General features: G+C 46.1%; 1 protein-coding gene across 1 annotated transcript in view; it reads left to right on the top strand.

Moving 5' to 3' along the window:
* The window catches only part of LOC142591490 (sodium-coupled monocarboxylate transporter 1-like), an 83,256-nt gene that overhangs the window by 19,035 nt on the left and 37,922 nt on the right, over positions 1-26,299 (top strand). The window contains exons 4-6 of the mRNA XM_075703819.1: positions 6,252-6,303; positions 14,470-14,537; positions 15,147-15,304. Coding sequence (XP_075559934.1) covers positions 6,252-6,303; positions 14,470-14,537; positions 15,147-15,304 — 278 coding nt within the window. The remainder of the gene's footprint in view (positions 1-6,251; positions 6,304-14,469; positions 14,538-15,146; positions 15,305-26,299) is intronic.

The following is a 26,299-nucleotide window of genomic DNA, read 5'->3' as shown; positions in this document are numbered from 1 at the left end:
AAAAAAAACGTAAGTGGATGAATAACAAACGCAACATTTCGCTACGGCAATTTTTAAACAAATTTCACGCTGACAAATTGAGAAATCATGGAGAGTGTCCTGCTAATTGAGAGGAGGTCTTCTTGGCTTAACAAAATTCACAATACCAACCCCAAAACTTAGGCCGCGATCACTAAACACAGAATTCAAATTAGCCTGCTCAAACCATCAGCATTGCTATGCAACTTTCCCTTATATCTAACGGAGAGGCTGTACTCTTGGAGAGTGAGGCTCCATCGGAGCAAGCGGTAATTTTTGTGCGACCTTTTATTGAGCCACGTCAGAGGACAGTGGTCGGTCTTGAAGATGAACCTCGCTCCGTACAAGTAAAACGACAACTTCTGGGCTGCCAAAACTAAACAAGCACATTCCTTCTCTGAAGCGCTGTAGGCTTACTCTTTTACAGTTACTTTACGGCTGGCATAGAGGATAGAATGTTCCTCATTATCGTCGCCGACCTGACTAAGTACCACGCCCATACCCCTGTTGCTTGCGTCACACTGAACTATGAATTCCTTTGTGTAGTCTGCCGCGCGAAGAACAGGACGAGAAACCAATAGCGTTTTCAAACCTTGGAAAGCGTTGTCTTTGTCCTTATCCCAGTGCACTTTACTCGGTGCTCCCTTTCCGAGGGCGTCCGTAAAAGGACTTGCTATTTGCGAGTAATTCGGAATGTACCGTTAATAGTAACGCTCAAGTCTCAAAAATGAACGAATGTCTGCTATTGTGCGCGGCTGTGAAATATCTTCAATCGTAGCTATTTTCAACTCGGCCGGCCGTCTCGTGCCCTGGACGACAACTTGGCCCAGATAAGTAACCGTCGAGCAGCCAAATCTACACTTTTCCGCCTTGATCGTTAAGCCTGCTTCCCTCAACCGTGAGAACTCCTGTTTGAGGTTCGATACGTGCTGTTCCAAGCTGTCCGAAAAAATCGCTAAATCATCAAGATATGGCAAGGCGAACTCCTGGAAGTTATTTACGACAGTATCCATTCACTTAGAGAAGCTAAACGGTGCGTTCTTCAGCCCGAAGCTGAGGGTGAAATGGCGAAAAGTGCCTACAGGTGGGATGAATGCGGCATAGCGGCTGGCACATTTTGAATGGGGAACTCGCCAGTATCCGTGCACGAGACCTTTGGATGAAATGTATTTAGTCGCGCTAACTCTTTGAATTCGTTCCTCAATGTTGGGTATCGGGTGCAGCTGATCCCTTGGGATGGCATTTAAGTTCCTGTAATCAACACACGGACGAGGGTCCTTATTAGGCGTTTCTACAAGTATTGGCCATGACGTGTAGTCACTCTCAGCTGGCTCAATAACTTCCAACTCTACCATGCGATGTATCTCTGCCGCCATAATTTCTCTCAGTCGTGGAGACACCCTGTAAGGCTTTGATCTTACGGGTTCGGTTAATTTCAGCTCTATTTCCTGCGTTATTAGTTCGGTTCTTCCTGGCGGATCGCTGAATCTGTCGAGATATTCCCCTAACATCGCTTTTATCTCACCTAGCTGCTCGGGTTTAAGAGAGTGCGAGCTTAACGAATGTTTTGCTACTTTTAAGTTGATTTCAGAGTTGGAGGTCGCCTTAACTCATTAAACTCGGTACTAGTGTCGTCATGCTCCTTGATGGTAAAGTTAACGACTCCGCTCACCTCTGCGAACGGCTTCATCAAATTGCAGTGGTATATCCTCACCTGTTTTCGGCGACCGGGCACTTTCAGGGCATAGTTAGTATCGGAAAGCTTGTGCAACACTTTAACGGGTCCGTGCAAGTGAACTACAAGCTTGTTCTTTCTTTAAGGTTTGAAGATCATTACCCGGTCTCCGGCGTCAAACGTACGAAGCCTCGTATTCTTGTCGGAATAGAACTTGGCGTTCTTTTGAGCTACTCCCATGTTCTTTTCGACTAGTTATTGGGTTGCACTTAGCCGTACTAGCAGATTTAGCACGTATTGTACCACTGTTGGACTCTTTCCTCTTTCCTCCCACATCTCTATTAACATTCTCAGCGGAGAACGGAGTGTCCTTCCATACACTAGTTCTGCTGGCGAGAACCCTGTAGCCTTATGAGGAACCGTTCGCAAAGCAAGCAAAGTGGCCGGAAGACAATTTTCCCTGTCCTCCTTGTGCTCGTAAGAGAGCGCCCGAAAAAAGAACTCGTTTAAGCATTGAGTGCCACCTCTCTGCACTATTTGCCGGAGGGTGATAGACGCAACTGTGTATCAACTTTACCCCGCAGTTTTGTAAGCATGTGGAAGTCAGTGCGCTGGTGAATACTGACCCTTGATCCGCCTGAATTTCGGCTGGAAACCCACCTCTTGCGAATACTGTGAAAAGCGCATCTACTACTTCGGTGGAGCTGAGCTCTTTCAGAGGGATTGCTTCTGGAAACATTGTAGGCGGACACAGCATGATAAACAAGTACCTGTAACCCGACTTTGTCTTTGGTAGAGCCCTACCGTGTCTATAACATGTCGTCTGAAAGGTTCTGATATTAAGGGCAGCTTTCAATGTTTTTCCTGGTTTACCCGAGCGCTGGCAGGCGTAGCAAGATCTTACAAAATTTTCTACGACTTTGAAATAACCAGGCCAGTAGTATTCCATAAGCAATCTTTCATTTGATTTGTTTATGCCTTGGTGGCCAGGCCACAGATTTCCATGACAGAGACTCAAAAGGTCCTACCTGTACTTAGTAAGTACGACTAACTGATCTAGAATCCTTCCCTTTCGGTCTCTGTAGTGCCGATACAACAATCCTCCTCTCTCTAGTATCATCACGTTGCGCCTTGCAATGCCTTCTGTAGCTGTGTGATGCAATTTAGCTAAGCTGTCATGATTCTTTTGCTGGGCTGCTAGTGACTCTGTCCACACATAAGAGCTGATGAAAGTTCTTTGAGGCCGGTGATAGTAACAACCCTGTCTCGCTTGCGAGTGCGTCAGCAGGCTCTTCCTGCAGGAGTGAACTTTGACACCCTAGTGTTACGCTCTCATTGAGCTGGTAATCTGGCAGGCTTTCCTCAGCCGTTCTTTCGTCCCTCGAGCCTAGCTCGGATTCGGTTACTGAAGTCACCTCTTTTACTACTTCCGCTCGAGCAGATTTTGCATTTTCAGCCGAAAGCGACGCGAGTTTTCGAGCTTGGCCTCGCGTCAACGCCTGTACTACGCGCTCTCCCAGTTTAAGCCCTTTGTCACGCAGTAACTGATTCAACCGATTCGAAAAAATGTAAGAATACTGCAGCGACAAAAATTTGGAAGCTGCAGCCTCGGTCACGAGCTCCCCAAACGGTCCACTGATTTTGACTTTGGCCATGAGCAGGCACCCGCTGTGTTCTTCTACAACCTGTTTGAGCCATGCTACTTCTCCCGTGAAGTCATCTACCTTCACGTAAGACGGATGGACAATGTCCATAGTGGCGGCACTGTCTCGCAGCACCCGGTATAGTTTGACATTAATTGCTAGGTTGTGAAGATATGGGCTTAAAAGTTCCATATTCTCGTCTTTCTCATCCACGTAGGAGAAAACTGCGCGAGGCTTCGCGCAGTTTACAGCGGTATGTACTAGTCTGTGGCACTTATAGCAGCGGATTGGTCTTAAAGATTCAATTTTTTTTCTGCTCTTCTTGTGCGGTTGCCCCGCTTCGCTTCTCCTCGCTATATTCTTAAGCTTTTCCTCCAAGTCTACAGGCCCCGGTCGTCTAGTCTGCGAACCTTTTTTGAACGGAAATGGTTTCCGCGGTTCATTTCGACCGTCCCAATTTCCGTCCTCGGCGTTAAGCTTTCTACGCGTTGCGTACTCCTCGGCTAATTCAGCCGCCCTTTCCACAGTATTTACATTTCCTCTGTCTTGCGCCCACAGCTTCACAGATTGTGGGATGCTTCTGTAAAATGGCTCTAGACACATGCAGTCAATAATCATGTCTTGCTCACGTACGCTTCCGCGCTTTTCAGCCACTCGACTAGGTTCGACTTTAAGACATATGCAAACTCCGGATATCCCTCGCTATCCTTAACGCCCGTGCTTCTAAACCTTTGCCGTAAAGCTTCGGATGAAAAGTGGTACTTTTTCAAAAGACTAGCCTTAACCTTCGCATAATCATATGCATCTTGCGGACTTAGTCTGGCGATTACTTCCGCAGCCTCACAAGGCAGCATAGACAGCAACCGCTGTGGTCATGCACTCGGACCGAAGTTCATCTTCTCCCAAGTCCTTTCAAAATTTCCTAGGAACACGGCTATGTCGTTCCGGACCTCAAATGGCTTTAACAGCCTATCCGTGCGGTATGATTCTGCTTCACTTGATCGTCCCAGAGCCCCTTCACTTCCTTGAGACAACTCCAAACGCTTGCTTTCAAGTTCAAATTGCATTTTTCTTAACTAGCGATCTTTCTCGCATTCCTCTCTCTCTCTGTCCCGTTTTCTCTGTCCCATTCTTCTCTCTCTCTGTGTCACGTTTGTCTCTTTTCCTAAGAAGTTCCAACCAAATTTCAAAGTCCTTGTCACTGGCCTGTTCGGAAACCAGCTGCGATAATTCCGATTTTAGCATTTCCTTGCGTACCTCCAGGCCCAGTTTCTCACCAATAATCAACTATTCGTCTCTCAGTGGTGTCCTTAACTCCTTGATTGCTGCTTTCTGCCTTGGTCCTGCTCGCTAAACATGCCAAGGTAAACACAAGCTAGCTAAGAATCAACAATCCAGCTTCCCTACTGTTCTAAACTGAAGAACCACAAAATGAAGCCTTGAGAGTCAAAGCAAGAACCAAGCACGCACCGTAGACACAGTACCACGTCGCAAAGTAAGTCTCACCGCTGTCTGCCAGTTGCAAGTGTTGGGTTCCGGCATGAACTAGATGGTAGCTGGCCCATGCCGTCGTCAACTCATCCACGCTGAGGACGTTGTTGAAGGGAGAGACTTGTTCTAATATATAACAAGGAATATGGGATTTATTTACAGTATCTACATGATAACGTTACAGTTCATCAGTCTAGCATGACTGAAAAAGGATGCACAATCAGCAGCCGCGCCAAGGCTGCTTATAAACACTCTGTCCTCCCGAGATCCCTAGGTGAGGGAAAAGAGCCGCTCAACCATCGACCAATTCGGAGCGTCCAAAGTCATCGTAGCCGACCCGCCTTCGAGAGGAAGGATGTACACACTCACTTACGCACAGGTTTCACTGACCACACGAAGGTGAGAGGATTTTCGCAGACACGGGTCTTGCCCTGATCCGGCGCCTCTTGGTCCCAGAGTTGACTCCACAGACAGTGGCCGCCGCGTCTGTCCATTGACTGACCACTTCTAAGACCCGTGAGACGGCGCCGCAAAATACCTTCTTCCAGGAGTTCCACCGCTTCAAACAAACCGTGATGGTGACGGCGAATCCACTAACAATACTTGGTCCACCGACTGCGCGTAGACATCCCGGCGCCGTTCGGTTGGGGACTGTCGTATTGTCGCCCCTTCAAAGCAAGTCGCCGTAGTAGACATCCCGGCGCCATTCTGTTGGGGACTCGCTTCCCCGTAGATCTCCAGCCCACGCAGGTCGACCGCAACAATATGAAGAGAGACAAGGACGTGGGTGTACATGCATGCAGACTAGAGTAAAACGCGCGAGATAAGTACATAGCATGAAGTGAGCTCATAGACGAGGAAGTACGGCATATCTCAATGTGGCTCGAATTGAACATGGATACCATGCACAATGTCTATTATGCAAACAAGGCAGGAAAGCCTTATGTAAAACGCAAAGAAAGGCATTCAGAATGTCACTTGATGTTATGAAAAACTAGTTAAACAGTGCACACCCCTCACAACATTCCTGCTATAACAGTATATCGTGTCTGGTGTGTCACCGTACTGGAAGACAAGTTAGAAATGTACACTTTTTTTCCATTGTTTCCATTTCTGTGGGTCGAAAAGTTGTTTACTAGAACAGCCAAGTAATAAACTTTGATAGAAAACCAATAATGAGGTAAGGTTAGTTGTTTCACCAGGCTTTGATGGTTAAAGAAAATGGCGTAATCAGAGATGTTCCTTTTTTCTTTCCTTTTCTTTATTCTGCTCTGGGAGCATTCAGTTTTTATTAATATAGGTGCTGCTTTCGGGCCTGGACTCGGTGGCACTTTATTTGTTAAACATTACATTTTCATATGCATATACAAATGTGCACAAGTGCGAGTCGAGGTTTCTCACTTCAGAAATGTGTTCGTCCACAGCAAACATTAGGAGCTGTGGGAATCTACAGTGCCGCCATCGGAATCTCTACCAGTAAGTACTTCAAGGACTTTTGCCGCTAAGGCTGCAGCTTTCGTTATTCTCGGAAGGATTTGCTCTGAAGCTTCGTTCACGCGAGGCTAGGCTGCAGTGTTGCTAGTTGCAGGCTGACCCAGCCTCGCAAAAGCTCCAGTCAGTGTTGCTCCTTACTAGTGCCACTTAGCACCATTGGGTAGATGCTGCTTTATCAGCCTTTAGTCGCACGTTCTTACTGGGAATTTGTTTAGTGTTAACTATTCAATTGTACGTCATACCCAAGTCCTTTTTATGGCTGGGTGGCGCATACGCAGGGTATGCCCAACGGGCACGTACTACTCCCGTCAACGACGACCGTGCCCCTGGCTGAATGCCGAATACGCAGCGCATTCTTTTGCGCGCACCCCAGAGACAGTGGACCAATCCGTAAGGACAAAATCTGATGTTTAGCCATTACACAGTTCATATCGGTTGCCATGTTCCCGTTCGGACAAAAGTTTAGGCGGCCGACGAAGCAAAGCGCGTAGTCCTACTTGGTATTTACCCCAAGACGCATTTTTAGAAGCAAGAGAGGCAAGATTCTCCAGGAAGAAGTCCCCACATTTTTATTTTGGGACCTTTTGCGAAAGCGCGAGACGGAAGCTCTCTTCCTACCTTCGGGCTGCCATTCTGATAGCCATAAAATTTCGTTTTTTTTTTTGTAGAATTCGCCCTTGATGCAATGTTAATGTAACTGAAATGCAACACCCCCAAGCAGCGCTGCGTTTCTGTGTTGCCTCTGCGCCATGCCTAGCGGGCAGGATATAAGTGGCCGCGCTAGTCGCGTTCAAGAGAATGAAAAAACACATGATTTCCGTAAGACTAGGCGTGCTTGGCATGTGGCATGTTTCTTCGGTGGCTGCGCTTCGCGGGCCAACATGGTTCACATTCGCTGAGCCATACGCAATCGTATCAGCTGGCGACAAGGTGAAAAGTTCCAAGTTAGTTTGCGTTCCCGCACGGCGTGTCAACCCCTTCAACAAGCCAAATTTCGGCAGTCTCGAGCCATCCGAGGTGGAGGAAACGACTGGCCCTGCTATGTGGGCCGACTCGAAGCTTTTCTCGTGGCGAACAATATCGCCGAAGACAAGCAAACGTCCTTATTTGTCAGTTGTTGCGGGCAGAAGACGTATGCGTTACTTCGTAATTTGTTAAAACCTGACAAGCCGTGTGACAAAACCTTCGAACAGATTCTTTTGGTTCTTGGAAACTACTATTGCCCGAAGCGGTCCACAGTAGTGCAGCGTTTCCGTTTCAACTCCCGAATTCGCGCGGAAGGCGAATATATCAGCGGGTTCATTGCAGCGCCGAAGAGCCTCTCTGAGAATTGCAACTTCCGTGACGAACTAGAAAACACGAAACGCGAGCGTATTGTGTGTGATGGGAACAACGCAGACATTCAAACAAAATTGCTGGAAAAAGCGGACCTCACATTCCAGGATGCCGTGCGAGATTGCACAAGTTAACCCTAAAGGTACTTTTTCGACCCACCGCGTCACGTCACGCTCCCTGACCGTCACCTGCTATCGCTGCGTGGGTGGGCACGTTGCAGTGGAATGCAAGCATGTAAAGACCGTCTGCAGTTACTGCAACAAGCGCTGTCGTCTGGCGACAGTTTTCAACACGAAATGAAAGCACAGCGAAGCCCGAAGCAGCAGTCCTCACAAGCAGCGTTCGTCCACTGCACGAAGTTCGCAGTCGTCAAGCAACCGCTTTCGCGTGCACACTGTAAAACATGAAGATATCGCTACAGCTCCGCCTTCAGGAGTCAACGGCATGTGGCAAATCACTGCACCAAACCGCCTCCGCCTTTCACTGTCACCGTTGACGTTTGCGTAAGCCGCTCTGCATGGAAGGGGACACGGGGGCAAGCGTCTCCGTCATTGCCAAGTCGCGAATTCTGCAGCTTCTGCTTTCGGTTAATGTGCAGTCATCGCAAGTGTTTCTGCGAAGCTATTCCGGGGAATTGAAAAAAGTTGAAGGCAACGCTGATATCTTTGTGAAGTTTCATGGCAAGGAGGCGGACCTACCCATTTATCTGACTGGGGACAGTTCACCTACTCTGCTAGGGCGCGACTGGATGCGCGAGCTGAGAATCGGCCTCTCCAATGTTGAAGTAAATATACATGCACTTTCTGGCATCAAACACCTAGTGCCAGACTTCTCAGAGGTGTTCGAAGAAGGTCTTGCTATGTTCAAAGGTGCTAAAGCGTAATTACATGTTCCTTCAGTTGCCCCACCCTGATTTTTCAAGCCGCGACTTCTGTCGTATGCCTTGACAGATGGAGTCACACAAGAAACACAACGCTTAAGAAGTGATGCCATCCTTATTCCAGTGAAAACATCAAGGTGGGCTGCACCTATTGTTCCTGTGGTAAAAAAAAGATGGGCGCATCAGAATCTGTGGAGATTTTAGTGTCACCATCAACCCAGTAGCGACAGTGGACAAATATCCAATTCCAAGATTGAGGACCTGTGGACTGTCCTTGTAGGGGGTGAGAAATTAACCAAACTGTATTTGCGCGACGCGTATCAGCAAGTAGTTCTTCATGAGACCTCCAGAAAGTACGTCACAATTTCGACAAACATGCAGTTGTTTCAGTACACCCGCTTACTTTTAGGATTGTCGTCAGCTCCTGCTATATTTCAACGTGAGATGGAGAACTTTCTGAGAGGACTACCACATGTGGCCGTCTATTTCGACGACATTCTTGTCACAGGTGCTAATGATGCTGAGCATTTCAACAAGCTTCGTGCTGTGCTTCGCAAGCTTCAAGAATCGGGCCTGAAAGTTAAACTCGAAAAGTGTATTTTGTTTGTGCCACAAGTGCAGTATCTGGGGCACATCATCAGCAAGGAAGGCCTTTCCCCGAGCATCGACAAGGTGGCTGTCATTCTCTATGCCCCTGTGCCAAAAGACGTCCAAGAACTTCAGAGTTTCTTGGGACTTGTCAATTTTTATTGGCGTATTTTGCCTAATATTTCTGCACTTCTTTCTCCCCTGCACTCTCTTCTTTGTGATGGAAAGAAATGGGAGTGGGGAAAGGATCAGCAAGATGCATTCACAGCCTGCAAGCACCTGGTGACCTCAGCTCCACTTCTTGTACATTTCCGCCCTGACAGGCCTGTGTCTCAGCTGTGACGCATTACCTTATGGCATAGGTGCAGTTCTAGTCCACAAAGATGCTGATGGCCGAGAACACCCCATTGATTTTGCCTCACGGAACTTGTCAAAAGCTGAACGACATTACAGTCAACTTGACAGGGAGGCCCTGGCACTCGTGTTTCGTGTAGATCGGTTCCACATGTACTTGTGCGGCATACCGCTTGATGCATACACTGACCACAAGCCATATCTCGGACTGCTGGGCGCCAACAAGCCTGTCTGTGTGAAAGCATCACCAAGATTAGTCACGTGGGCTCTCAAGCTGTCCGCATACAAGTACGCACTTGTATACAAGCCTGGAATAGAGCTTGGCCATGCTGATGCTCTTAGCAGACTGCCGCTACCTGACGACAGCAGCGCACTACCGGGCCCTGCCGAGATTTTTATGTTGGAGGCAGCCTATCCACGACTTCTTTCACCTGCTGTGGTGGCATGAGCCACCAGGAACGATCAAGTTCTGGGTCACGTTGTGCATTCTGTATTGAAAGGAGAGACCCTCCCAGCTGGGCCAGAGTGGAAACCTTTCAATACAAGAAGCTCAGAACTCAGTCTCCATTAAGGCTGCCTACTATGGGAGTCAAGAGTCGTGGTTCCAAAATCACTGCAGGCCCAAATACTTGGGCCAGTCACCCTGTTATTGACAAAAGCAAAATGATTGCTAGGAGCCATATCTGGTGTCCAGACATACATAATGACATTGCCAACAGTGTGAAAAGCTGCGCTACGTGCCAGGCTCAACAACGGGATGCGCAGCCAGTCCAGCCTACTGCCTTGGCCGTTTCCGCACCGACCCTGGTCACGGCTTCAGATTGATTTTGGGGAAGCAATTCTAGGACACACGTTCTTAGTGATCGTGGATGCTTTCTCGAAGTGGATAGAAGCTTTCCCTGTGTCATCTGCATCTGCAGAAGCTACCATTTCTGCCCTGAGAATTGCATTCGCTCAGCACGGCCTCCCTGACGTAATATTTTCTGACAATAGCCCTGCGTTTACCAGTGCACAGTACCTTGAGTTCTTAACTGGAAACGGAATACGCCGCACGCTTGTACCACCGTATCACTCCGCCTCGAATGGTGCAGGAGAACGAGTGGTACACACCGTAAAGAACAAACTTAGGAAGTCGGGCTCTCACACCTTCAAAACACAGGTTTCCAGGTTCTTATTTCTTTATTGGACAAGCCCACATGAAGTAACTGGTCGGCCACCATGTGAGCTCCTAATGGGGAGAGCGTTCAAGATTCCTTTGGATGTCCTACTGCATAGCCTACAAGCATCGGTGCTGTTAAAACAACTGAAACAGAACATGAATGGTGACAGAGGGTCACGGCAGGCTCCATTACTCCAACCAAGAGATAAAGTGCATGTTAGACATTTCCGCACAGGTGCGCCATAGGTACCTGCCAGTGTTTTAGATATCAATTCACCGTCTGCCCATGTCTTTGTCTAGACGGTTCGACATGGAGCCGACACAATGACCACTTGCGCCTTGCGCACACAGCGCCATTTCGTCCTGCTGGCGCAGAAGCTTTTCCTCAACTGGAGCAGCCGCCCATTCATTCACCAGCTGTCCCGGATGTGCTTCATGAGAAATAGCCAGCCATACATCTCCTAGCAGCACCTGACTTGCTACGTGAGGAACAATCGCCTGGAAGTGTATCTGGAAGTAACTGTGCCGTGGACAACCCTGTCATGGCTGCACCTTGCACTCCAATGTTGCGACGTAGCACAAGAACTCGAAAACCAGTCATCAAGTACTCCCAGTAGCATATATAGTAAGAAGAGAGGAGTGATACAATGTTAAAGTTCGTGAAATCCAGCGCCCCCAAGCAACGCTGCTTTTTTCTGTTGCTGCAGCGCCATGCCTAGCGGGCAGGATATAAGAGGCCGTGGTAGTCGCGTTCAAGAGAATAAAAACACGTGAGTTCGTTAAGACTAGGCGTGCTTGGCATGTTTCTTCGGTGGCTGCGCTTCGCGGGCCAACATGGTTCACATTCAGTGAGCTATATGCAATCGTATCAGCCGCGTTGGCTTTTTTGAGCCAACCAGAGATAAGGGCAGCCGCCCGTTGAGCGAATCATAGATGAGAAGACGACGAAATCTACAGCACGGCAAATTGAACAGTGTTCGAGGATGCACCGCCGCAGAAACGTGTGAATTCGATTCCACCACAGGCACTTTTAATGGCAGCGGTGACATATTTTTAATATTGTGGTTTTAGCTGTGTAGTATAATCCAAAGCGGGTGTTAATATTCCGTGAATTTCTCAGGAAGAGAAAATGCGCATTAAAATTTAGCAAATACTGATTTAAGTGCGCGAGTGTCGGCACTCGGTCACAACATGCACGCACACGTTAGACTAACGACGAGGACATGTTGTTAGGCAGCATGTGCTTCATTCATTCCAAATCGCAAAGTTATCCTACTCACACAGCTCGCGATTCAAACTGTAGTTCGGTATCACTGGAGGTCAAAGTATGACGCGGCGGTGCAAAACAGGATAATGTGTCATCCTAGGGTGATGTTCGCGGTGACATCAACCAGTTATTTTTCACGCAGTTACTAATTTGCTGCTTAATGTAAATCGTTGATACATAGACTGATTCGCCGAATGACCATGCACAAAAGCACAATTGAGATTTTCTTCCTGCAAGTAGATTACATTATTAGGGAAGAGGTGCTTCAGCTCTTCCTCAGTGGCGGGAAGTCGTAACTGGAAATTTCTCGAATAATTTTTGTATATTTACGATCGCAGCGGAAAGCCCTTCCCCATGAACGTCTATATTCGGCAGAAAAGAGGTGTAAAAGCGGTGCAATTTATCATCTGCGAGGACATGATCTGCTGGATTAACTCTGAAAACACGTCAAAACCTAGCAGCAAGTCTGTTGTTGGCTGTTTGAAAGGCGCCATAGCTCGCAGGCTTGCATGATAGCTCGACAACTGTCTCTCATAAATGCAGGCGCGAGTACCTAGCTCGCGACAAGAGGTGGTGAACAAATGTAGCCATAGTATGGGCAAACTCACTTAAATTTTTCCGCAGAGTGTAGAGAGATGCAATATTTAAGGAAAACTTGTTTTATATGGAACATCAGGCAAAGGGAATAAATACATTGTGGTATTGAGATACCGGAAACCAGAGCCTAATCCGCTAGCGCACCTTAAAAAGTAGGCTTGTTAGAATCGAATAATTAATCAAAAATGGAATGTGCACTATTAACAATTTCGATGAAGTCTGTTTGAGAGCAAACATTTTGATTTGGTACATCTAATGGTGTCGCCCAGTGGAAGTGCGGAAGTTGCAATAAGGAACATGTAAATGAGAAACATAGGAAGGCTGTTCGTATCCGATGCACCAATGGCAGTAATTAAACAAAGGAGGAGCATGTTTTCCCATATATTACCGTACTAGAGCGCAGTGCTTGTTGAAGGATTGAAGTCCGCGCAATGTTTTGAAAGAATCCAAACATGACATGATTGGACAACTGGAAAAATTTCTTGCCTAAGCGGACCCATCGAATTCTTGGGCAACCGGAGAGTAAAACGTTTTTTTTTAAAACTAAAACAATTGATCAGAAGTGATGCCTTTCATGCCTTGCCTCAGGAACTGGTTCATCTGCGCAACAACCGCGGTTCCCCTGCAGTACAGTCACTCGGAAGGATCTTAGCTTGTGTCATGTATTTTTCTCTGCAGAGTGTCAGAGTAGCAGCTGTGTCTTATTGTATTCGAAGTGAACAAATATTCCACAATTTTGAATAATGAATTGTCGAACCGAATAGGAATCCGATGGCATATACTCGTATTCGTACTGTAAATTTCAAATATTTGAATGCTCCTAGTAGTGTTGACAACAAGCAGATCCCATCATCCAGAATCACAAGTTCATCCAAAACTTCCTATGATTAGTTAAACTCATGAGAACAACAAAGTCATTCACGTCAAGAAATAGGAAAGCAAAGCCTTCATGTATAGAATCATTGCTCCCCTGCGCTATTCATACAGTTCATTATTTCTAAATACAAAGGAATACATAATTCTTCACGTGTATCTAGCGCAAGAGAAGCAGTGGCACGTGCTTCTCCGTTGTTTTGTATGAATCATTACAATGTCGACCAGGCCATCAAGACTAAGTCAACGACGAACACCTTTTCTCATGGTTTGCTAAAGGGAACGACAATTTCTGAAAAAAACTTGATTGCGCATTCACTGATCAACAGCGAACAACAGCTTTTGAGTTGTCGTGGTTGCAGGCGCTACAACTTAGTTTCGTGAATGACAGATAATGGCGAACACAGTGCCTTAGCCCGGAAAGTTCCCTCAGAGGCGGGAGGCAAGGGTCTCTCAGGTCCGGGCACGGGGTCGCATTCGTAGTATAGAGTTCCTTTAGCGCGATTAATACAACAATGTCTTTAGTGGGTAATGCATTCCGCAAACATCAGCTAGTAGCTCTGGCTCATGAAGCTCTACTGAAAGCGGAACAATTCTGATGCCGAAATACTTACGCAGTACCGGATACAATAATTAATTGCCAAATATTAATATGTATGTATAGAGAATACTGCTAGAAATTCACTGTGGTGAGTTCATCGTGGACATTAATTGTGAAAGGCACCAATTAAACGGACAAAATACGACAACGGACAAGAGTGCAGAGTATTCTGGAGAATTCCAGGGTTCTAACCAAGGCTAGCTGTTTCCGGCCACACCTGCATCGGTCTTTTGCTGCTTCTTCATTTTGCTGCTGCTGCCACTCTCCAAGCAAGGGAGTCGATCACGGATATAGTTCTTGCAGTATATGCCAAAAACAGCCGGAATTTCAATTTTTGAAGCGTGTACAGACTTCTGTAATTTTTAAGGGCTTGTTCTATACATAGCTAAATTTATAGTACTGATTTTCGAACGAGTGTCGCTTCTAGCAAACCTGCAGTGTATTGTCGCGGTCACTTTCTGGTTCGAAAATAATTGCGTACATCTTTTCTTCAGTGTTTTCATTCCCACTGCTTTACTCCAATATTGTCATCGGCCTCGCCGGCACAATTTACACAGCTCTTGTGAGTACTTGTCTTTTTGTGTTCCATAGCTATATCTGACAGAAAATAATAGTTTCTAATATTCGTTTACCTTGCCCAAATAGTATGCGTACCTTAGCTGTTACACCTCCTAACTTCTTGATTTTGTTCTTTACGTGATTTATACCTACACCGTATTTACAGGCGCTGAGAACAGGCACCAGAGCGCATATTCGCAAAGCAGACCGCATACTACCCTGGTTGTTATGGTTCGGTGAATGAAGAAACGTTAAGAATGAACTGTTTCGTAGCCAGGCTGATGGTATATATATATATATATATATATATATATATATATATATAGAGAGAGAGAGAGAGAGAGAGAGAGAGAGAGAGAGAGGGAGAGAGAGAGCGACGAGATGTAACACAGGCGTTCAATTTGTATATAGATAAATGTTGCACTTTTTTCTTGCGTAGCATGAAACTGAATTTATATTTGAAGATATAAATTACTGCTTTAGTATGAAAATATACCATCTGTTCAGCGCCGTTTGCTGCCGTGTGATCCAAAATTACTGACACTCAGCCTTCCCCTATGTAGCGTTCTCCACAATATCTTGCTACAATACTTGCTTTTCTTTGTCATCTCAGGGAGGACTACGCAGTGTCGTGTGGGCGGACTGTGTTCAAGCACTAGTGATGCTTGCGTCTCCTGCAATCATCATTGGTAAAGTGATGTACGACTCTGGCAGTGCAAGCCCACCGCTGAGGTCGATGAGTGATCTCAACGTCACACAATACATATTACGGTGAGATATCGCCCAAGGTATGATTGTACAACGAGGCTACAGAGTGCATGTGTGGGGGGTGACACATACACATAGAAATTATAGGTAAAACCTGCAGCTGTGTTCCGTCCTATATATATATATATATATATATATGCAATGCGGCTGTGGTATTGGAGTTTTCCGTATACAGTGTCTGCTGTATACAGTGTATACAGCATGCGGATATCTTGACGGCAACCTAGAATATTCCGCGCTGCTCTGCCACGTGGCAGAGCGGTGCCGTTTATAGTCACACGCTATAGCTTTGGGCGACGTATCTTTACCTCGACGTATTTTAGCGGGTGCATGCTGACACTCATGAATATTTTTTCGTGGTCAATGCATTGATATTGAAGTGAACTGAAACGCACCACCACTCACTTGCACGCGCGCACGATTCCAAAGTGAGCGTGAGCGAGTGCACTCATCAATGTGCCTTCCTATGCACATATGCTAAAAAAGCACATAAGCGTCCCCACACAAAGCCCGTACTGGAACTTGTTCGTATTCACAATTATTTTCCGCTCATGCACGCCCGCATCCACTAACTACAAAGACCACAGCGAGCCATATTGCCACTGTGGAGTTGAGAGCAGCAGATAGCAGTGAGGTGCACGCTTACATCGCTGTTTACTCGCTGGGGCTCGGCTTGTCGAAGCAGACGAAAGCCACAGATTCTAATCCGTATGGAAGTCGACAGGGCAAATCTGAGGAGCGTGGGAGCATTGTCACAACGTCAACAGATAAAGGCAACCGACAAAATTAAATGCAGGGAGGTTAACCAAGACTGTGCCCGGTTGGCTATGTTGCATTGTGGAAAGAAGGAAGAGCATAGGATGAGCAGGGAAAGACCACTGTTGATATCGCCAACGTAGCGACAGTTGCCTGACGTATATCAGAACCGGTCACTCTGTCTGGTAGCCTTCAGAAATCACAGCAACGCGTTTATGGTCTTTTTTACCTGCAGTATGCGAGGCTAAAGTCCCAAGCTCTATTTCATTGTGAAAGCTTTTCCATCTAGCTGATTTAGAGTGGTACGAAGGTCATGTCTTATATTTTCAAGCAATGGATAGTAGCAAAGGAGGTGTTCTATAGTCTCCTAGACCCCGCTAGCATTGGACTCGGCGCTATGGTCTATTCCAATCAAAAACGAATATGCATAGGTCATTGTTGCGACCAGGCTTCATGAGTAAAGCACTGTTTCCTCACGTCAGGGAAGACCAGCTAACCGCCAAAGTTGCATAGCTGAGTTGCGAGAGTGCTACCGATAGTGAGTGAATTCATCTGACAGCCACTTCCGTGAGCTTACCTTTGCTATGAGTCAGTCCTCCATAAAGATAATGAAACAAAGTTTGTTCCTATATGTGCTTTTCTAGAAGCGTCAAAAGCGACAGATCGCGCGGTGGGAACAGCCCATCACTGCACTGACCCATGCGCTCATCGCGCGGATAGTCTAAACGTGGTGGATGGCCTCGAAGCGAGGTAGGACGCTCTGTGACGCCTTCTGACGTAATCGCCCCACCACGGGTCTCGCCTATCGATCAAATTTTGGTATGCCGGGTGTATCACGAAATGGGCGGGGTGGGGGAGGGGGGGGCAGAAGGCGTTGGAAATTCCTTGTGTACAAAGATGTAGTAGTCAGGCGATTTTTCTTGTGTGTTTTTTAGCATATAGGCGTGCGTTACGATATGAATCGTGCTAGGAATTAAACAAACACTGATGCAAATTAAACAAACCTTTTGACTATACAGGAGCCACGCGGTTTATGCAAATAAAATAATTCAAGAGCGTCATTCATGGCGCTCATAACTGTTTCCACACACACACAAGAACTAGACGTTGGCAATTTTTACAGCGTGATGAGTTCCAGCCGATTTCACAAAGATTGAAACGTGAGTGCAAAAGCGCACAAAAATCACGCACATAAAAGGTAGCTTTTAACTCAAAACCAGCTCCAACGCCGCCTATTCAGCTGCATGTAAAACGAGGAAGTGCTTTAATGAGACAACCCCGCGAGAGATTTGAATGAAATATGTTGAATTTGAGGGAAAACCTTAAATTTTAGTGACTGTAGGCAGCAGAAGCTTGATTTAGGGCAATCATTTATTGTTACAGCCATTGCTCAAAGTTGGTTAGTTAGAAAAATAGAAGCACCAAGTTCACAAATCACCCACTTTTCACCAAGAACGGATATTGCAGTGCAGTCAGCTGCATTCGTAAGATCATCAAATGCTGACAAATTCGATGTATGAATTTACAGATTACTTAAATGTGCTACTATGTTTACGAAGGTTTCGAAAATGTCCAACTCACATGTTAGCAGTATATTTTAGAGAGGTGGGTATGGCGATTGCTGTGCGCTTTTGTCGTGTCTGTAGATGTAGACTACAGGATAGTGACGTCGTTTTCTTTTGTTGTTGCTGTTGTTGCTCAGTTACAGAGTTGTATACTTGACAGCTCAGTTTCTAGAAAATTTCAGTTATTTATCTACATTAAAAAAAATTACCATGGTGTATCAAATATATACTTGCTACAGTCACTAAATCCAAACTTTTCTTTGAAATGCAAGAAACGTCATCACGACTGATGTTGTGGCTGCCGAGAAAAGAGATTTTTTTTTGTTTGCATGTATTTAGATACAAGCCCCTGAGCTAAATCTTCTGGTCCAGACGTCCGTGAGCGGCGTGAGTGCGGAGACCTCACTCTCGGGCGAGCATAAAGCAAACCAGCCTGCGGCTAGATAGTAACTCTTGCTTCATATATAAAGGAAAAGATGCATGACGCTTAACTGCAAACTGTTTCACGCTCAAGTGCGAGTTCAGCGTGACCATAGGCGCGAGGTGGTTTAATGCTGAACAAATAGGTTTTGCGGTCATTGAGTAGTATGCTTTAGAGGTTTCATTGTACGCCCATCTGTATGGGTGTGGCTATTCGTGGGCACGCATACTATTTATCAAGTGTGCCTAGGAGTGACAAACAAGAACACTCAAATTGGGCTAAGGGCCAATTAATCTCTTTTCTTACACAGTCATACGGTAGTTCAAACTGCAGAGTAATGCTGAACGTTACCATTTTACTAACGGCGCTACCATGTTTGGCGGTAGGTTCGATGTGCCGCTGGTGAAGTAGTTGTTCTCAAACGTTATATTTCTGTTGCTCAGTGGCTATGGTGTTGGGCTGCTGAGCACGAGGTCGCGGGATCGAATCCCGGCCACGGCGGCCGCATTTCGATGGGGGCGAAATGCGAAAACACCTGTGTGCTTAGATTTAGGTGCACGTTAAAGAACCCCAGGTGGTCAAAATTTCCGGAGTCCTCCACTACGGCGTGCCTCATAATCAGAAAGTGGTTTTGGCACGTAAAACCCCAAATATTATTATTAATTAAACGTTATATTTCCTTCACTAATTGCTCAGTTTCGCGCCGTCGTCCTCGTTGTAGCCGTCCGCAGCCCAGAGCTTCGCAGCTCGCCAGCCTCGTCTGTGCGAGTGGAAGGCGCTTTCAGTGCTGGAATAAACCAATGATAGAGAAGAGCTTGGTCACGTGACGCGAAGCTCGGTACATTGCGACACCACCAGTCGGTGTTGCTCTCCGCGCGTCACGGGCAGCTGAATCCACCGATTGCAAACCGCGTTGTCGTGAAAACGTTGCCGCGTCACGGTCACGTCTCGCCTTTTCCTTCGTCGCAAGGGCTCTTGCTGCCGCGTCGCGTTAACCAAAGAGTCAATTGCCACACAGAGACGTGACGGTTTAAACCAAAACGCTACGAAACTTGCTTTACACTGATATGTCACCGAGTAAGCAGGACCTTCAGACAACTGTAAGGATTCGGTGTGCTCGAGATTGGAAGCGAGAACGCCTAGCCCGGGCAACATAGCTAATACCCCTGTGACAAGGTACGCGTAACCACATTCGCAGCGAATAAGATTGCGTCTTAATGCGATTTTTGTTATTTCTATGCGGGCACAGCGAATGGCATTCACATCTAATGGCATTGGCCCGTTCAATTAGTTTCCCGAACTGATGCAAGCGCGATTTGTGTAGTCTCGACGACAGGCGCTTGGCAAAAAATTCAAGCGAAATGTAATCAGAGTAATCATTATCATCATCATCAGCCAAGTTACGTCCACTGCAGGGCGACGGCCTCTCCCATACTTCTCCAACTACCCCGGTCATGTACTAATTCTGGCCATGTCGTCCCTGCAAACTTCTTAATCTCATCCACCCACCTAACTTTCTGCCGCCCACTGGTACGCTTCCCTTGTCTTGGAATCCAGTCCTAAACCCTTAATGACAATCGGTTGTCTTCCCTCCTTATTACATGCCCTGCCCATGCCCATTTCTTTTTCTTGGCGTGCGATCGGAGATGGTTGTTCGGCGCGTTCGTTCGGTTACCGGCGCGCGCGATTGGCCTACTTCGCGCCGACGTCGCCAACCGCGGGGCGCGGCCCCGTTTTTCGTGACGTCAAAATGACGACACGCTCCTGTCAATCATCCTCGCACCGAGGATTTCGTCTGCTAGGTGCCGAACCCGACAGCAGCTGGGAAGTTTGAAGCGACCATACAGCTTCGCATGGCGCGTCTGGTGGATTGGATTCCATCCAACCGGCGGCTGGGGCATGACACGTTTGGATCCAATCCATAGTTTATTTCGAGAAAATGGGCTTCCGTAGGGAACTTAGGTTTTTGCGCTGGCGTTTCCTGAGGAAGGAAGAGAGCGGGTGGTGGTGCGAAACGCGTTTGAAGAAATGGCAGAAAGTTAATTCCGGCGTCGTTTTCGTTTCTCGAAACAAATAATTTATTTTTTATTTATTCAATACTGCCGGCCGCCTTTTGGTAGCCAGGGCAGGAGTGGGTACATGACGCTTTTCATATTAATGGTCCATCAAGAAAACAACAACAGTAACAGTTACGACTGAGAACCACATAGGCACACAGAAGGTTACTGCGAAGCAAAGCAAACAAAATAAGATGCAAACACGTTACATTCAAATCCAAAAAAGAAAGAAAAGAAAAAGAAAACGAGCTCACAAAGTTTATTGGCTAGAACTGATTGCTGAAAAAAATGCATCGGGTGATGATAAGGTGGCCACATCGTAGGGCAACTTGTTCCAGTCTGCTATCGTTCTTGGAAAGAACGACAGCTTGTATGTGTTGGTTCTGCACTGAGGCATTATAATTGTTTTGTCGTGTTTGTGTCGAGTCTGTCGGGTTCTGTTGTACTGCATGTAAGTGTGGAAGTCTAATTTGGTATGATTATTAATGATTGCAAATAGCATCTTCAGACGGTGCATTTTTCGACGAGATTCCAAGGTGGGAAGACCGGAGCGGCTAAGAAGATCAGATATCGATACCTGTCTTCCGTAGGCGTGGTGTATAAATCGCAGTGCCTTTCTCTGAACCCCCTCGATACTTTTTACATTCGTTTTAGTGTGCGGATCCCAGATCACGTCAGCATATTCCAGTAGGGGGCGCACGAGCGAAGTATAAGCTACAAGTTTTGTTTTAGTGGTTGCATGTTTTAACCGATGTCTTATTAGCCATAGTCTTTTGGATGCCACTGAAACCATGTTTTTAATGTGGGGGCTCCAACTGAGGTTCGAGCTGATCGTTACGCCAAGATACTTAAATTGTGCTACTGGTTCTAGAGGAGCGCTATTAATTTTGTACGAATACTTCAGTGGACCTTTCTTTCGGGTTAAGGTCATTTGTTTGCATTTCGTGACATTTAATGTCATCGACCAGTTTTGGCACCAATTACTAACAGCACACAAGTAGTTATTTAGAACGAGCTGGTCACGTTCGGCGAGAATTGTGTGATAAATTACGCAGTCATCTGCGAAAAAACGGGCCCGCACAGGAGAGTCAAGTTTTAGGTCATTTAAATATATAAGAAAAAGAAGCGGCCCAAGGACTGAGCCCTGTGGCACTCCTGAAAATACTGGAGCGATGGGTGAGCTTGAACTGGATATCTGAACGTACTGTTGCCGGCGAGATAGGTATGAATCAAGCCACTGTAAAATTTGTTGATTCTGTTGATTCTGCGTACTATGCAGTACGCGGTCGAAGGCTTTTTCAAAGTCCAGAAAAATGGCATCTATTTGTCCTGCTTTGTCAAGGGTTTTACAGAAATCATAGGTAGTGTGAATTAGCTGTGTCACAGTAGATAACCCGCGACGAAATCCATGTTGAGCTTCAGAAAAAAAATTATTGTCTTCCAAGAATGAGGCGATGTGTTTGAAAACAAAGTGTTCCATAACTTTACCTGCAGTGCACAGCAAGCTAATTGGCCTGTAATTAGCGACACAGAGCTTGGTACCAGATTTGTGCACAGGAATAACCTTAGGCAGCTTCCAATCCCTGGGAACGTCACCCTCTCGTAGACTAGTACGGAATATAATAAAGAGGAATTTTGAACACCATTCCGCGTATCTGGAAAGAAACGTGTTCGGAATATCATCTGGTCCAGATGATTTCTTTGTATTCAGGTGTAGAAGGGCGGAAAAAATGCCTTCTTCGCCTATGCTAAGATCAGGTATCTGGAAGCTGGTTGATCTGAAATTGGTAGACGGACCATCACCACGCAGGAACACAGAAGAAAAATAGTCGTTGAATGTTGCCGCTATTTGTTGTCCGTCACTAACGTCCACGTCATTTATTGTCAATTTGTGTATGGGGTCCTTTTTTTGAGCTAGATAATTCCAGAATTTTCGCGGGTCATTAATGAGGAAGTTGTGCAGTTTTACATTTATGAATTGGAATTTTGATTGTCTTATTTGATTTCTTAGCTCTCTACGAAGTGACGCCACAGTACTGTGTGCAGCCCTCGAAATGTTACGGGAAAGTCTGCTTACGCGAGGTTTTAGGTGAATTATTTCGCGTGTAATCCATGGACTGTGGCTATGAATTTTCTTCTTCTTCGGCGGCACGTACCGATGAATACACATATGTACCGTACTTTTAAAGTTCAACCACAATTCATTCGGACTTGTGTGGCCTTCACTGTACCTTGCAAAAAAATTGTCATATTCTTGTTCAAGAAGGTCTAAAATACTCTCGTCTTCAGCGTCATTGAAAGCGTAAAATTGTTTTGTTGATTGGCGTGTGATTGGTCGTGACATATTGGTTTTGAAAAGCACTAAATCGTGGTCGGATATACCGGGCATAATATTAACCGTGAAACCCAGCCTTTCAATAGCATCAGACACATATACAAGGTCTAGAAGTGAGCCCGTGGTAGCCGTAACTCGCGATGGTTCAGCCACAACCTGCTTCAAGTTAAAAGAAAAGGCAATATCGAGTAGCAAATCAGAATGCCGGCATGAAGATGAGACGCTCAAGCATTCCCAGTTGGTTTTTGGCAAGTTAAAATCACCACACAAAATGACATGTGAATATCGCTTTTTGTGCTCATTCAAAAAGTCATACAGCGTCTCGAGCATACCTAGATCTGAATTTGGAGGCCTGTAAACGGCGCCAATAAAGATGCTGTGTTTGCAAGTATGAAATCGGATCCAGACCATTTCTATGCTAGTATGGTGTGGTACAAGCGTGTAATCTGTTCCTTTCTTTATCACAATGGCTACCCCACCTCCTCTAGAACTGCGGTCATGGCGGATAATTTCGTGCGAATGAGGTATCACATCCTTATCGGATATGTTATCAGTAGCGGGACTATTTTATCTTGAGTGTCGTCCCATTGGAACAGTTTACCATTATTTTGATTTTGTCGAATGACAGCACGACCTTGGCACCTTTCTTCCTGTGTTCAGCAGCAGCAGCCCAGAGCTTCTTTCGGATTGATTGTACCCGCGGGGAGAAATCTGCCGATATGCTATAGGCTGTGCCTCTCAGTTTGTTACAATTCTTCAAAGTATTGGCCTTATCTCTGTCATCCATAAGTTTAAATATGACGGGTCGGCATCTGCCCTCGGCTGGGCGGCCAATTCTGTGAATACGCTCGATAGCCACGTTTGGAACCTTTAGAGTGTCAGTCAGAATGTTTTTAGTCACGACTTGTTCGAGGGATTGCCAATTTTCTTCGGTCGATTCTTTTATGCCATATACAACCAAGTTCTCTCTTCTACTCCTATTCTCCAAGTCGTCTACTTTCAAAGCCAGTTTTTCGACTTCTGACTGAAGCTCGTCAACCTTGCTCGTGTAATTAGTCACCGTAGCAGAAATATCGTCAAGCTTCTTGTCAATTGAAAACAGCTTAATACTTGTTTCGTTAATCTTGCTGTTAGTAGCTTGCACAGTGTGTTTAAGTTCATGAACATCATCAATTAGGGTCTGAAGCATCTCTGCAGTAGACGGTCCCAGGTTAGTCTCTACGTCACCACAGGTAGGCAGTAGGTTCACAAAGCAATGGTTAATCGCAGTAAGCATATCACTCAAAGACCGTGGGCACGGCAGAAGCAAGAGGCAAACATTGTCACTGCGATAGGTATACGTTAGGCGATAGTCTCTCACCTGAACGAAAAACAGGAAAGGATTCGTGAGCGGCATTGTCGCTGTGCCCCTGCCGTGCCCACTGGCCGGAATCCGCGAAGTGGCCGGACCTTTATGCTGCCAAAACTCTGACGTAATCGATGACGGCGAGGAAAATCCGGCAAGTAACGGTGCCCATGTGCGCATGTCCGGGAGCATGTCACTGATATCGCATCTCTGCGGACTGGTAGGCCTGAAGATACAGTATTCCGTCGTCTCAGCCGCAGAAAGGCCGAAGCATGTCTCGATGGCTGGGGGTGTCGGGCAGATGAAGAGCACGGCCTGAACGAAAAACAGGAAAGAAAAACAGGAAATTCGTTGGTTGTACAGAGAAATCGACCCCATCATTGGTGCCAGCGACCCACTGGAATGTTGTCGCTGCCTCTTGAAAAGTGCGCCACTCTTCCCGTCGTTTCTTTTTCTTTTTTGTTCTCGCTGTGCGCGACACCACCTATGCACGACGCAAAGAAACTAATAGTAATAAATTGCAGTAGTCACACGTACTACTATTTGAAAACGTGTTTGGGCTTGAGAAGAAAAAATACTTTTTTAAGATAAGATTTCATTCATTTGGAAGACGACAAACATTTCGTTTTGTAGTATACTGTCCGCAAGCAGACGACAAACGACGGAAGTAAACTTCCTGGGAGGTCACCGCTTCCTGATTGGTTGCTCTCTCCGCCCCGTTGTCACAGATTTTGCACTCTGCCACATTTTGACGTAGCAGCAACCGAACAGAACGCGTATCGAACAAAATATCTCCGATCACGCCCTTGATTTCAACTAATATGTCATTTACTCGCGTTTGTTCCCTCACCCAATCTGCTCTTTTCTTATCCCTTAACGTTACACCCATCATTCTTCTTTCCATAGCTCGTGGCGTCGTCCTCAATTTAAGTAGAACCCTTTTCGTAAGCCTCCAGGTTTCTGCCCCGTACGTGAGTACTGGTAAGGCACAGCTGTTATACGCTCTTCTCTTGAGGGATAATGGGAACCTGCTGTTCATGATCTGAGAATGCCTTCTAAACGCACCCCAGCCCATTCTTATTCTTCTGATTATTTCAGTCTCATGATCCGGATCCGCGGTCACTACCTGCCTTAAGTAGATGTATTCCCTTACCACTTCCAATGCCTCGCTACCTATCGCAAACTGCTGTTCTCTCCCGAGACTGTTAAACATCACTTTTTCTGCAGATTAATTTTTAGACCCCCCTTCTGCTTTGCCTCTCCAGGTCAGTGAGCATGCATTGCAATTGGTCCCTGAGTTACTAAGCAAGGCAATATGATCAGCGAATCGCAAGTTACCAAGGTATTCTCCATTAACTCTTATCCCCAATTTTTCCCACTCCAGGCTTCTGAATACCTCCTGTAAACACGCTGTGAATAGCATTGGAGAGATCGCATCTCCCTGCCTGACGCCTTTCTTTATTGGGATTTTGTTGGTTTCTTTATGCAGGACTACGGTGGCTGTGGAGCCGCTATAGATATCTTTCAGTATATTTACATATGGCTCGTCTACCCCCTGATTCTGTAATGCCTCCATGACAGCTGAAGTTTCGACTCAATGAAACGCTTTTTCGTAATCAAGTAAAGCTATATATAAGGGTTGGTTGTATTGCGCACATTTCTCTATCACCTGATTGATAGTGTGAATATGGTCTATTGTTGAGTAGCCGTTACGGAATCCTGCCTGTTCCTTTGGTTGACAGAAATCTAAGGTGTTCCTGATTCTATTTGCGATTACCTTAGTAAATACTTTTTAGGGTACGGACAGTAAGCCGATCGGTCAATAATTTTTCAAGTCTTTGGCGTCCCCTTTCTTATGGATTAGGATTATGGTAGCGTTCTTCCGAGATTCCAGTACGCTCGAGATCATTAGGCATTCTGTATACAGGGTGCCCAGTTTTTCTAGAACAATGCGCCCACCATCCTTCAACAAATCTGCTGTTACCTGATCCTCCCCAGCTGCCTTTGCATAGCTCCTAAGGCTTTCTTTACTTCTTCTGGCGTTACCTGTGGGATTTCGAATTCCTCTAGGCTATTCTCTCTTCCACTATCGTCGTGGGTGTCACTGGTACTGTATAAATCTCTATAGAACTTCTCAGCCACTTGAACGATCTCATCCATATTAGTAGTGATATTGCCGGCTTTGTCTCTTAACGCATACATCTGATTATTGCCTAATCCTAGTTTCTTCTTCATTGCTTTTAGGCTTCCTCCGTTCCTGAGAGCAGGTTCAATTCTATCCTTATTATAGTTCCTTATGTCAGCTGTCTTATGCTTATTGATTAAGTTCGAAAATTCTGGCAGTTCTATTCTAGGTGTAGGGTTAGAGGCTTTCATACGTTGGCGTTTCTTGATCAGATATTTTGTCTCCTGCGATAGCTTACTAGCATCCTGTCTAACGGAGTTACCACCGACTTCTATTGTACACTCTTAATGATGCCCATAATATCGTCGTTCATTGCTTCAACGCTAAGGTCCTC

The sequence above is a fragment of the Dermacentor variabilis genome, chromosome 8, assembly GCF_050947875.1.
Source record: "Dermacentor variabilis isolate Ectoservices chromosome 8, ASM5094787v1, whole genome shotgun sequence".
NCBI lineage: Eukaryota > Metazoa > Arthropoda > Arachnida > Ixodida > Ixodidae > Dermacentor > Dermacentor variabilis.
The sequence above is the reverse complement of the archived record's forward strand: the minus strand, read 5'-3'. Positions and strand labels throughout refer to the sequence as shown.